Source organism: Chelonoidis abingdonii, chromosome 5 (genome assembly GCF_003597395.2).
Source record: "Chelonoidis abingdonii isolate Lonesome George chromosome 5, CheloAbing_2.0, whole genome shotgun sequence".
Taxonomy (NCBI): Eukaryota; Metazoa; Chordata; order Testudines; family Testudinidae; genus Chelonoidis; species Chelonoidis abingdonii.
In genome coordinates, this window is record NC_133773.1 from 75,399,007 (window position 1) to 75,412,612 (window position 13,606).

The following is a 13,606-nucleotide window of genomic DNA, read 5'->3' on the forward strand; positions in this document are numbered from 1 at the left end:
TTCATTTTATTTATTTCATTTTATGGGCATTTCTATCACATATATCAATATTTTATCATTCTCATTTGCATTCAGTGGCCACCTTTTGAAATACATAACATAGAGGGCCTGATTCAGCCCCCATTGACTTCAATAGAATCTGCATAGGCACTATAAACCCAGCCGCAGCAAAGCACTTAAGCACATGTTTGATGTGACGGGTTTCATCTCAGAACCCCCCTTGGGACTGTCACCTAATGTGCTAAGGCTACCTCTGAGCCTGTTTTCTCTGCCAGTTTGGGCCTGCAGAACCCTGCCTTGTTGAACTAGATATGCCACTCCGCTCCATCGTAGACCCAGGTTCTGAACCATGCGCCCCAAAGCTGCAGACTTAAGTGAAAACAGCTTAAGAAGTGCTCCTGTCTCCAGCACCCAGATACCCAGTTCTCAGTGGGATCCAAATCTCAAATGAATCCGTTTTACTCTGTTTAAACAGGGTAAACTCATAAATTGTCCGCTCTCTATAACACTGATAGAGATCACAGCTGTTTGCTCCCCAGGTATTAATCACTTACTCTGGGTTAATTAATAAGCAAAAGTGATTTTATTAAGTATAAAAACCTAGGACTTAAGTGGTTTCAAGTAATAACAGACAGAACAAAGTAAGTTACCAAGCAAAGCAAAATAAAACAAAACAGGCAAGTCTAAGCTTAATACATTTAAGAAACTGATTACAGATAAAATCTCACCCTCAGAGATGTTACAATAAGCTTCTTTCACAGACTGGACTCTTTCCTAGTCTGGGCCCAATCGTTTCCCCTGGTACAGTTCTTGTCAGCTCCAGCTCAGGTCACATGGTAACAAGGGTATTTCTCACGACTGGAACTCTCTTTGTTCTGTTCCACCCCCTTATATAGATTTGGCACAAGGCGGGAATCGTTTGTCTCTCTGGGTCCTCACCCTCCTTTTAAATGGAAAAGCACCATGTTTAAGATGGATTCCAGTACCAGGTGACATGGTCACATGTTCTATGAGACCCCAAGCCTTCATTCTTCCTGGCCTGACTCACAGGAAGGCTTTCAAGTAAACAGAGCTATTTACAGCCAATTGTCCTAGTTGATGGGAGCCATCAAGATTCCAAGCCACCATTAATGGCCCACACTTTGCATAATTACAATAGGACATCAGTTATATTTCATATTTCTAGTTTCAGATACAAGAATGATACATTTATATAATTATACTAAGTAGATTATAAGCTTTGTAATGATATTTTACAAGAGATCTTTTGCATTAAACATATTCCATTTGCATTATAGTCACACGCATTAGCATATTGTCATAAAATCATATGGAGTGCAATGTCACACTTGAGTCTCATTGACTTCAGTGGGCCTTAACCAGGTGCTTAAAGCTAAGTATGTGCTTTACTGAATAGGGATAGGGTTATTCACATGCTTAAATCTAATCACATAGTTAAGGAATTTACTGAATAAGAATTGGATGCTGAAAGTTGAGCATATTTTCCTGTAAATAAAATATCCTGAATAGAGGCTATGAACATTTTGTTTGGTCACAAAAATCTATGTGTGAGACTCTTTTTATCATTCAGCATCACATAAGATAGTGTGACAGAGCTCATTTTATTATTTACCAGTCTTGATTGCTGTAAAGTTGGTTGATGATTGCTATAATATTTACCATAGCAACGGATTATATGGCATTTTCATAGCTTTTGCTATAAAAATAAATCCTTCGTCTCACTCTGCTGAGGCCCAGCTGTGGGACGTAATGTGGAATGAAAACTCATATTGAAGGATGGAATTAAAATAGTAGATGAAGACTCTTGAAATAATTAATAGCATTGACAAAAGGGATGCTTTATAAAAGCACATCACTATTCAAGCATTCTAATTGTTGATGGTTGAGAATAAAAAGGCTTATGTCTGCATGTGAGTACAATGGTGATAAATTTGTGTCTAAAATGAAGTACATAGACCTTATCCGCAAGTATCATTGTGACAATTCACAGGAATGGAATTTCAATATATTATGGGAAAATAGTAGCAAGCCATGTATCTTTCACCATTGTAGAGAGAGAGATCTTACTTCATAAAAAATAAAAGATAGACAAGAATGATAAAAATGGGGCAAGACCTTGAAGTTATTTCCCCTGGTATTTCCCCAAACTTTAAAATGCTTCTATCTGGCAGCATGGAAACAGCTGGTGGATGGCTTTCACAATTTCAATATGTTATTAACATGCACTAATAATGTGTACAGTTTGATTGCTAACAAGCCTAGTCCAAACCTCCTATGAAGAGATTTAAGATCCAGATGCAGGATCTGACTTTCCTTTAGGAACAAGAACAGAGGCGCTTTCAGAAAGACTAGGAGATTTGAAAACAAACTGTTCAAGCCCAGGCTGAATATATCATTATTTATGCCTTGTCCTGTCAAATTGTCTATGGGACTTTGGGGAGTAAAAAAAATGGGTGAAAGGTGAATATTAGACATATTCCACAGCATAAGGGAGGGGGAAATCATATTTTTACCCCACTTAAGCTCTTGAGCAGAAGCTCTAACACTTGATGATGTAACTGGTGGCAAATACCTCTCTCAAAGATTCTATTTTGTAAACATTCATTCAGAGACCATCTGGTAGTCAGATTGTCAGCCAGAGTGTGCATCATGCTGGTCAGATATATTGCTGATTGGAGTGCTCTGTTTGAGCCACAACATTCCTAAAGGTGACTTGTTACTGCCTGTGAGAATGTGCATCAACTTTCTTTTGATCAGAAGAAGGGTCAGTCTTATAGCCTGGAACTCCAAAGTATGTATGTGAGATATGGGTTCTTTTGGCGTTTGATATTGGGTTATCAGCTGAGCGTGCCTATCAAAGTGTGATATCACTCACTTTTTCTTTCACATTGGCCAATGTGACACTGTAAGGAATACGTAAGCACTTTATAATATTAATATCAATATTACAAAATTGCAACGAATCATGCCAGATATGCCATCTAAGGTATCTGTGAAAAATGTTAGAATGGCCAAGTATGCTAATCTTGTTTATATGTTTGTATCACCTTTGTATTATGAGTTATACATATATATGGTATATCTATGTGTTTCGTGGTGATACCCCCAGAGAGATTGGCATCAGCGCTGAACCTGCTGGATGGCCTATCAAGAGTCATCAGCTGTACAAAGAACCCATTGAAAGAAGCCAGGGGTTACACCTTATGAGTCATTAGGACTCGAAGGGGCATGCTTCTGGACAGGGGACTCCAAGGTTTTTCCATGCCATGTTCTGTGAAGCTTGTGCTTGGGACACAGGAAGTACAAGCCACATAGCAAAAGGAGTATAAAGGGCAGCTGCATCATTTCCATTTTTCATTTATTCCTGTTTCTTACCTCTGTAGTGACTTTTCTGCAAACAAAGCTCTGCACAAAGGACTGAATGACCCATCCAAGCTGTGGGGTATTCCAGAGAGATTTTGAAGCCAGCAAACTCACCAATACTGCTAAGAACCTGATATATGGACTTTGAAGTCTCTGTATGTATCTGAGTGCTTTATCACTGAACAACTTTCTTCTAGGTCTTTCTTTTTTCTTTATAATAAACCTGAATTTTAGACTCTAAAGGATTGGCTGTCAGCATGGTATTTTGGGTAAGATCCAAACTAATATTGGCCTGGTAACATGGCTGACCCTTTGGGGTCAGAAGAACATTTTGAATAGTGAGCAGAGTTTTTAAATAACTTCTCACTGTACTGGACCCATGTGCTGCTTGGGAGCCAGAGAATTGGAATGCAATAAATGGGGCTGTGTGATTTCTTTTTTCATTCTCTTGATAACCAGTGTGGGGGATCAGAAACACAGTTTGTGACTGGTTGGTGAGTTTACAGTGTTACTACCAAAACTAGTGGTTATCTGCTCTCCCTTTTGCAGCCTGCCCTGACCTTGGCATTTTCAGTGAGCGCTGTCCCAGTCATACAAGGTCATAGCCAATACACTGTTTTGTCTGCCTAGTTTCACAGAGTTTAAGACTAGAAGGGGCCATTAGATCTAATTTGACCTGCAGAACATAGGTCATTAAAAATTTCCCCCAGTGACCTTTGTATTGAGCCCAATAACTTGTATGTGTGACTTAAGCATATCTTGGGTTTGGCAGATCTTCCAGAAAAGCATCCAATATTGATCTGAAGACATCAAGAGATGGAGAATCCACCATTTCCCTTGGTAGTTTGTTTCAAGAGTTAATCACCCTCGCTGTTAAAAGGTTTTTTTCAGAGGGTGCAAGAAGTCTGGTTCTATAGTTACTGGGATTATAGCAATGTTAATCTACTTATATGGTATGTAAAAAAAGAAACAATCTTCAAACAATGAAAGGAATGCTTCTAGGGGGACAGATACTTAAATTACTAATCAGTTTTTACTCACTCCAAACACAAAGTGTATAATCCTAACCCACTGCAGACAATGGTAGTTTTGCAATTGACATCAGTGGGGCCAGAATTTCACTTGAGGAGATTTTTTATGCAGCATAAAAACAACTCAAACTTGTTGAGTTTTGTTCCTACTTGTTGTTAGCATACTCATCCTCGAAAGTAGCACAAATTCTACATGAGATGATTCAATGTTGCTATATTGTACAAAGTAATGGACAATCCTTTAAAACAGATACAATTAATAATCTAGCATGGGTGATTTTAATTAGATATTCTTGGTATAAAACAACAATTATGTGAATTTTTTGGTTATTAAAGTTATTACACAGAAAGAGGTACTGGTTACAACATTTATTTGTATGATTTTGATAAGGAGAACTACATTTTATATCTGTAATTTAACTTACCAATACTCATTTTAAAATAATTTTACATTTCTAATTTCTTATGATGTTTATTGCTCTGTACTCTGTAGATGATCAACAAAATATATAGAATATAGTTTGTATTTTAAAAGGAGCAAGATTGTTAAGGTTATATATGTGTTTTGTATTCTAGGCCATTACCCTCTCCATATTCAAGCTCACTACTTTCATGATGCCCATAAAAAGTGAACAAACAAAACAATCTTATAACTCAAAACTAATCCTTCTTCTAGGCTTTCCAGGACATTCTGTCTTCTCCATTTTGTCTCTTAGGATCCATGTTCATTCTTCTCAGTAACATTAAACATGACTCATTTTTGAGGATGAAGCCTTTATACTGTAAGCATTTCAAGTTTTTTTCAGGAAATTCACTCCTATCTAGAGAGCCACTACAAGGCCTGTGTGGTATTTAAATCCTCAAATTAAGTCTTAAGTACTATCAATATTACACTGTGGCTTATATAGCACTGAGTTAATTGTCAACACTTACATAATAATAATGATAAATACCAATAAAAGGAAATAATATTAATGGGTTTATAAAAAGGATGGTTGAAACAGAAGTTGCCAAAAGAGTTAGATTACTAGCTATAAGTTCTCTATATTATTAATTGTTTAGACCTTATCAGTAAAGGTGAAATTAGTTATTTCTGATATTTCTAATAAGACTTTTATTGTACAATTCTAGTGTGGAGTACTTTTCCTATACACAAGTCTTTCATTGACACATCACATGAGAAATGGAAGGCACCTGCCAGTTACAGATATGACAGATGCATTTAATTAAGTGGAGTCCATTAATAAGAACTTACATGTCATGTTACCATGTGGAAAGTCTTAGTCATCATCAAGGAATATATAAAAGGAGAAACAGTTTTGCAGTTAGATGGTTTCCTTGTTTTTGCTTTGTCACACAGATGATCCAAGCTGTAGAATGCAAATGTAAGTCTTGCAATGAAAAATGTTTTTTGCAATAACTGTGCTGTTTAGGACATTCTCTGATTATAGAAGAGTCAGACTGACCAATGGTATAAAAGGCAAGCACAAAGGCCTCCATTGTACTTGACTCGTATGGGAATGCATGGGGAAACTGGCCAGCTGAGTGGCTGGGAGAACTGGTCTCTGCAAGGTCAGAACGGAAGATCCATTTTGTGATGGGTTGGGGAAGGGGAACTGTTGTTGCATACGCATAAAGATATAATGATTTCAATGCCCCATGAAACTGGCCAGGAGGGGCTGCTGCGTGGATGCCCCTAACCCTGACTCTGGAATGAATTTTACTTCCCTAGCCTCTTCACAGCTTATTCATAAAGAGTCCAAACACATAGGTTTTGTGCAGGCAAAGTAAAATTTCTGTGCAAAAGAATAAAATACAAATCACAGAAGATGAGAAAAAGAATTTTCTTAAACAAGAGAGCAAAAACAAAAAAGCACCCCCCAATGAATTACTCATTTTCCTTAATGTGGTTATTGCATAAGTGATCTTTATAGGATTATGAAATAGATTCTGACCACAATGTGTGGGCATGTATAACTTTGCCTGCCTTAGGGCCTCATATGGCAAAACTTGACTTATGGTCAGTAGTTGCTTTGGCTGCAATAACCTACTCACGTGAATTAGGGGTTATAAGGTTCAAAGTCTCCGATTTATAATCAGAAATGAAACAGGTTGCTCCAGAAAAACAAATCTGAAAAAGTTTTTTAACCACTTTGGCTTGTTCACCCTTCGTTTTTAATTAAAATCTAATTTCTGGGGATCTAATTTTTTTTATATAGTTAAAAGTAAGTTAAACATCTGCTATGAAAACATTTAAGATAGAATATAGTTGTATCCATTTTCAAAACCAGACTATTTAAATAATGAATGATGTTCACTTCCCCAGAATGTGTAAATGTCCTTTACTTAGAGTTAAAATGTCAACAGCTGAAAGACAATACCATTGACATGTACCTGGCACTAGTTACTCAGGTTTATTTTTTCCTGGAAAGCTGTTTGGGGCGACAGAGTGGCGTCCGGGTTTCCCAGGTTGTTGTGCTGACAAACTGCAGTGGTGGTAAAGGCAGGGAGTCTGACAAAATCTCATTAATCATTTTAAATTAAATCCAACATTCCTCTCCAACACTGCCAAGAAGAAAGCTAAACTTTTACAAATGAAAATTCCCTCTGAAAAGATTCGATATCCTGTCCTTGTTGCTCTCTAAATAAATGTATTTGACACACACACCCAGAGGAAATAATATTATTTCTAATCTTAAAAAAACAACTGTGGGGCTGATTGTCAGACATGCTGAGCTCCTTCAGGTCCTGCTGATTTTAATGGGAGCTGTGGGTGCACAGCATCCCATTTGAAAAGCAGATCCTGTTTGTTCAGTTAATATTTCCACAGAATCACAGTAATAAAAACTTTGAAAAAGCTGTTAAGCAAATATGGAAATTTACTTTTTTTAAAAAAATGGAAAAACTTCCACATGAGGGTAGGAAATTTTCTTTGTAACAGTTTTATATCCCCCCTATTTAGTTTGAAGGAGTAAGAAAGGAAAATTACAAACCAATTAACAATGTTAGCATACACTTTAAAATGATGTAGTAACAGAAATGTGTACATTTCAAATACAGGAAAGAGATTTTTTCCACAACTAGTGTTAGCTGAAATATATTATGCTTTTACTCATGCATATTCTATACTAATAAAATATATCTTAAATTTTCATTTAATTATATCAAAAGATTTAGAATGTTTTTTATTTTAGTTGCTAAAATCGCTATTGCAGGATTGTAGATAGATCATACAATTTTGTATATTATAGCTCTTTAAACCAAAATGAAATCATAGCGTGCCTATGGGAGATGCAGGAAATCCTTCAAGTCTGTCCTTTGTCCATTTTAATAGTGCTTTTGAGATTAGAGCGAAAGATTTTACAACAGCAGAAAGCTAGTCATCAACCTTAATGCTTATTAGTTTTGATACTTATTTGAAATATGTTAAAAGAAAAAAACTTTAAAAACCTTTACTTTGATTTTTCAACAGTATTTCAATAGAAGGGAAGTAAATCTGATTTTTAAAATACTTACAGCTGTGTAACTCTGTGCCTTTTCTAAACGAAAATAGTGCATCAGTGTGGCCAAGGATTGAAAATGGTTTCAGATTTGCTTCTTGTAACATAGTTCGCTTTATAAAAAGGAGTAGATTCCACAATGACAAGCTTAGATATAAAAAACTCACCATTATGAAAATAACAATTCTTGCTGACAAATTAGTGTATGTAAATGTATTGTGTATACATTACAGAAAGGAGTTAGTGATGCTTATTTGCTGAGTTGGGCATTTCATTCTTCTAAATGCTTAGTCTCAAATTGTTTACAATTTTCTCAATGATTTTCAGTGTGGGCAAATATTGTTTTATAATTGGTCTCAACTGAAAGGTGATTTTTATTTTAAAGTTTCAAGAAAATTGAATTGGTTTTGACTGGCAACTTCTATTCCCAACCGCAAAATAGACCTATTTTATACTTAAAATATGTTCATGTTTTTTTGCATCATGATAACTCAGACAGCTTCATTTTATTTTAGAATGTCAAATTTGGCATAAATCTGTGATCTTCAGTGATGGATAGTAGTTATGCAAGTTAGTAACAAGTGGTTTTGAAAAAAAAATCTTAGACATTAGAAGAGATTGAAGATGACATACTGAGCATGTGCAGTACATCATATTCTTTAATGAAATAAGCACATGACATTCCACACTGACACACACAGTAGTTTCATCTGTATATATGCAGAACAGTTGTGCTTGTGCCACATTTGAGTATATGGCTGAAGCCACCATGGTGAAAGATTTAAAACGTGGTCTCTCAGAGTATGTTTTATAGGGCTCTGACCTGGGTCTTGCTCTGAATCCCCTCCCCCCATCCATATACCAGAACTTTCACTCAAATTTAGTGGTACTTTCAACCTGTCTAGCTGGCAGAACTGGGCATATGGATTAAAGAGAGCGTTACTCACCCTGTGCAGTAACTGAGGTTCTTTAAAATATGTGTCCCTATGGGTGCTCCACTGTAGGTGTGGCAGCACCCCCTGCACCTGGGATCAGAGATCTTCACCAACTGTGCCTGACAGATTTCACATGTGCACCTCCCCTCTCCTGTGTGGGATGTGTACATAACACTATATGGTCTGAGTGCCCCAGTTCCTTCTCTGCCGCAGAGCTTTTTTTTTTTTGGCCTTCAAAACAGAGGGGAGGAGGGCGGGGAGGGGAGCACACATGGTGGGGCCCACCTTCATGAACCTTAGTTACTGCACAGAGTGAGTAACTCTCTCTTCTTTGAGTGGTGTCCCTGTGGGTGCTCCACTGTAGGTGACTATAAAGCAGTGCCCATATTTGGAAGGCTGGGATTTGGATCAACATGTACTGCTGATGATCTGATAGCATGTCCAAGGAGAATGTGCGTAATAGTGTAGTGCCAGGCGAACATGTCTGTCGATGCCCATGTGACAGCCTTACAAATGTCATCAATGGGGACATTATTAAGAAAGGCAATTGAGGTAGATAATGATCATGTGGAATGTATTCTGAGGTAGAAGGTTGTCTATCATGGAGTTCATAAGATAAACATATATACTGTGACATCCATTTAGAGAGGCATTGTTTAGATATAGTATTGCCTCTGGATCTTTTGGTGGTAGAGAGGAATACTCATGGCAATTTCCAGAAGGGTTTAGTTCTGTTCAAGTAGAAGGCTAAAGCACACCTCACGTCTAGGGTGTGTAGAGCTGCCTCCTGTTGATTACTGTGAGGCTTTGGAAAGAAGCAAGGGAAGTGTATTGTTTGATTGAGATGAAAAGATGTTTGGACCTTAGGGAGGAATCTTGGGTGTGGGTGTCGTGTAACTTTGCTTTTATAAAACACTGTGTATGGTGAATATGCCGGGAAGGCCATAATTTTGCCAACTCATCTAGCAGAGATGATGGTGACAAGAAAGGCTGTTTCATTGATAGGTAGATTGATAAGTAGATGTATTGGTTCAAAGGGGGCCTCGTCAGAGGATGTAGGACTAGGCTGGGGTCCCAAGCATGGGTCAGGTCTTGTATATGGGGATAGAGATTTTGAATACCCCTCAAGAAGCGCTTCGTGAATGGGTGTGTGAAGACAGAGTGGCAGTCAATGGGCGAGTGAAAAGTAGTGATTGTCACCAAGTGTACTTTAATAGAGAGCTATTGGCTAATCTTGACTTTTGAGGTGTAGAATGTAGCCAAGAATAAGTAGCAACATAGTGTGTCTGTACTCCCTGTTTGTGAAGTTTCTTAGTAGAGTTGAGATTAACCTGTCATTGCTGCATCTGCTCTTAGGTCTTCTGAAAGAGGATGTGCTAAGGGACCTGGCATACAGAGAAAAGTGGTCATGTGCAGAATAGAACAGTACTGTAGAACTCAGGTGGAAAGACCCTCTGCAACACCAGTATTTCTTGTCCTCTCTGGTGTAGGCTGCATAAGTACAGCTGGAGTGAAGGCTTGTTTTGACGTAATGTATTTGAACCACACCCGCAATATCTGGGTGCATTTTTGTATGAGGATGAGAGATACTGGAAATATTATAGACACTACATACTGCATTAACCAATGGCAGAACTATCTTTACTTTAGTTTAAGTAGCCCGTATGCAGCTTGACAGCACTTAAAGAAAGTGGCGCTGTGGTTAAGGCAGTTAACTAGACCTCAGGAAATCTGAATTCAATTCCTAGCTCTATCATGGGCTTCTTGTGTGCCCTCATCTGTAAAATGGAAATAAAAATACTTATAGATCTCATAGGGGACCCCAGGATAAATTCATTAAATGACTAACCCAGACAGATACTGAAGTGATATGACTATACACATATCTAAATACACATCATTCAGAAAGAAAATTAAGGAACAAGTAAACCTCATGCATAATAAAGAGAAATGCTGTATTGAGAGTTCCTTGGCTAACAGTCATACAGTTCCCCATTGTAATGGAAGCTGCAAAGCTAAAAGTACACTTTAAATTGTAAGGTAGTACATAACTGAAACTATATTCCTGAGTCTAGAACCAATTAGAACCCGCCTACATGACCACTAGACTAGGAAAAAGGTGCTTTTAAAAACTGAGTTAGCTAATATGACTGCTCTCTATAAATATATCAGAGGGATAAATACCAGGGAGGGATAGGAATTATTTAAGCTCAGTACCAGTGTGGACACAAGAACAAATGGATATAAACTGACCATCAGGAAGTTTAGACTTGAAATTAGACAAAGGTTTCTAACCACAGAGGAGTGAAGTTCTGGAACAGCCTTCCAGGGGGAGCAATGGGGGCAAAAAACATATCTGGTTTCAAGACTAAGCTTGATAAGTTTATGGAGGGGATGGTATGATGGGATAGTCAAAGATCAATTAATTGCCAAAATTAGGCTATTAGTAGTAAATGCCCAATGGCCTGTGATGAGATGTTAGATGGGGTGGGATCTGAGTTACTACAGAGAATTCTTTCCTGGGTGTCTGGCTGCTGAGTTTTGCCCACATGCTCAGGGTTTAGCTGAACACCATATTTGGGGTCGGGAAGACTGGCAGAGACCCTGGGGGTTTTTCGCCTTCCTCTGCAGTGTGGGGCATGGGTCACTTGCTGGAGGATTCTCTGCACCTTGAAGTCTTTAAATCATGATTTGAGGGCCTCAATAGCTTAGACATAGGTTAGGGGTTTATTAGAGGAGTGGGTGGGTAAGAATCTGTGGCCTGCATTGTGCAGGAGGTCAGAACAGACAATTATAATGGTCCCTTCTGACCTTGAAATCTATGACTCTAATATATCACTTCATGTAGGTACAATTTAACTCCTTCCAAACTGTGTTCATTCACTGTGTTTATCCCAAATCCTCCATCAATGGAATATCTGGATTGGAAACTGGTCGAGGTAAGGTTAAGGTTAGCAAGAACACATTACTTAACCTCTGTCATGTGCTAGTCTTGACATGCCGCACCTTATCTCACAATGAGCTAACACAATTGTAACTGCATCTATGCTACCTGTTAAGGCTGCTTTCAAACTTGAATTTTAAAAAGTCAATTTTTGTAGTTTATTCCTCATGTAGACAGATCTTCAGGATTTGTCTAACTAGAGTTTGTGGTCTCACTTTAACTTGAGTTAATAACTGACTGCCAATTAATTTAAGTTAGCTAATGCAATAGTAAATGCTAGTTTAAACACTCCACTCGAACAAACTTTATTGATGGAGTGTCATGGCCAGCATTTCTCTATAACTCAGGTAGCTGAGAAAACCAACATCATGAAAACAAGAGCAAAGTTTGCAATGTAAAAGGAAGAAATACAAGACTATTTTTAAGAGAGAAAAAGAAAAAACTTTAGTTAAAATATTTTACAATAAAATAATTATGGTTATAAATCTCTTTAGTTAAATATGTACACATTACATGGTATTTTAAAAAAGAATGGAACTGGTTAAAGTTTTCAAGCAAATCTAATGCACAAATCCACCATCTTGTCAGCTTTAGATTGTAATGTCAGTTTTAACATTCATAAATGGCTGTGTCAGACTAATGGCACGGTTTTGTGCAAAACAAACAAAATTAAGAAATTTTTTTGCAAAATCCTTCGGTTCCCATGGTAAATTGCTAAAAAAGATAGTACATACAACACACATTGTGATTGTATACAGAGGTTAGAATGACCAGCACTAATATAACCCCCATATCTACAAAACAATTAACTCCTTGGGTAGCTTCAGTTTTTGTAAACTACAAATTCTTAGTCCTAGCAAATTGTGCTTTTAGGCAGCCACGTGGCCAATAAGGTAGATGTTGTCATAAAGGTGCCCTACAAAATCTTCACTAATGTTCTGAGCAGCACGTCGTGTGTTTCGGATAAATTCTCTCTTTGACATTTTGTTCTTCACATGAGGGCTGGTAAGATCAATGGAAAGCAGAATCAAAGAGTAGCATAGTACATAAACTGCATCTAAAGAAAAGAGAACATTATGAAGTTATTGTTTACAGACCCATAAGTATGGATGGCACTTTACAGGCAATTAAAATGACCAGTCCCTACTCAAGGTTCTTACAATCTTAAGGGCTTCCTTGAATAAATATGCACATGAGTAACTTTACTCACATAAGCAGCTCATTAAAAACAATTTATTATTATTAAAAAGTTATAATGATAACGCAGTGCTAAATAAACACCAATGAATGTATTCATATTTATATAGTATCCAAAGTGTGCAAAATTCTTTACAGACATAAAGCTAGACAGATCCCTGCCCTGAAGAGATTTCATTTTAAGGCCCTGATCCTGCAAATGCTATGCACATTCTAAACACTAAGGCCTGGTCTACACTATGCATTTAAACCGATTTTAGCAACGTTATACTGATTTAACGCTGTACCCATCCACACAATGAGGCCCTTTATATCGATATAAAGGGCTCTTTAAATCGGTTTCTGTACTCCTCCCCAACGAGAGAAGTAGCGCTAAAATTGGTATTACCATATCGGATTAGGGTTAGTGTGGCTGCAAATCGAGGGTATTGGCCTCCAGGCGGCATCCCACAACGCACCATTGTAACTGCTCTGGACAGCAATCTAAACTTGGATGCAGTGGTCAGGTAGCCCCGCAAACTTTTGAATTGCATTTTCTGTTTGTCCAGCGTGGAGCTCTGATCGGTACGGGTGGTGATGCAGTCCCAAATCCAAAAAGAAGATCGGAAGAGCGGT

General features: G+C 37.7%; 1 protein-coding gene across 3 annotated transcripts in view; it reads right to left on the minus strand.

Moving 5' to 3' along the window:
* Window positions 1-12,212: 12,212 nt before the first annotated feature.
* Window positions 12,213-13,606, minus strand: part of FBXO8 (F-box protein 8) — a 30,916-nt gene continuing 29,522 nt past the window's right edge. For all 3 annotated transcript variants that reach the window (XM_032780177.2, XM_032780176.2, XM_075066379.1), the window contains one exon: window positions 12,213-12,851. In XM_032780177.2, the coding sequence (XP_032636068.1) occupies window positions 12,664-12,851 (188 nt within the window). In that variant the 3' untranslated portion in view covers window positions 12,213-12,663. The remainder of the gene's footprint in view (window positions 12,852-13,606) is intronic.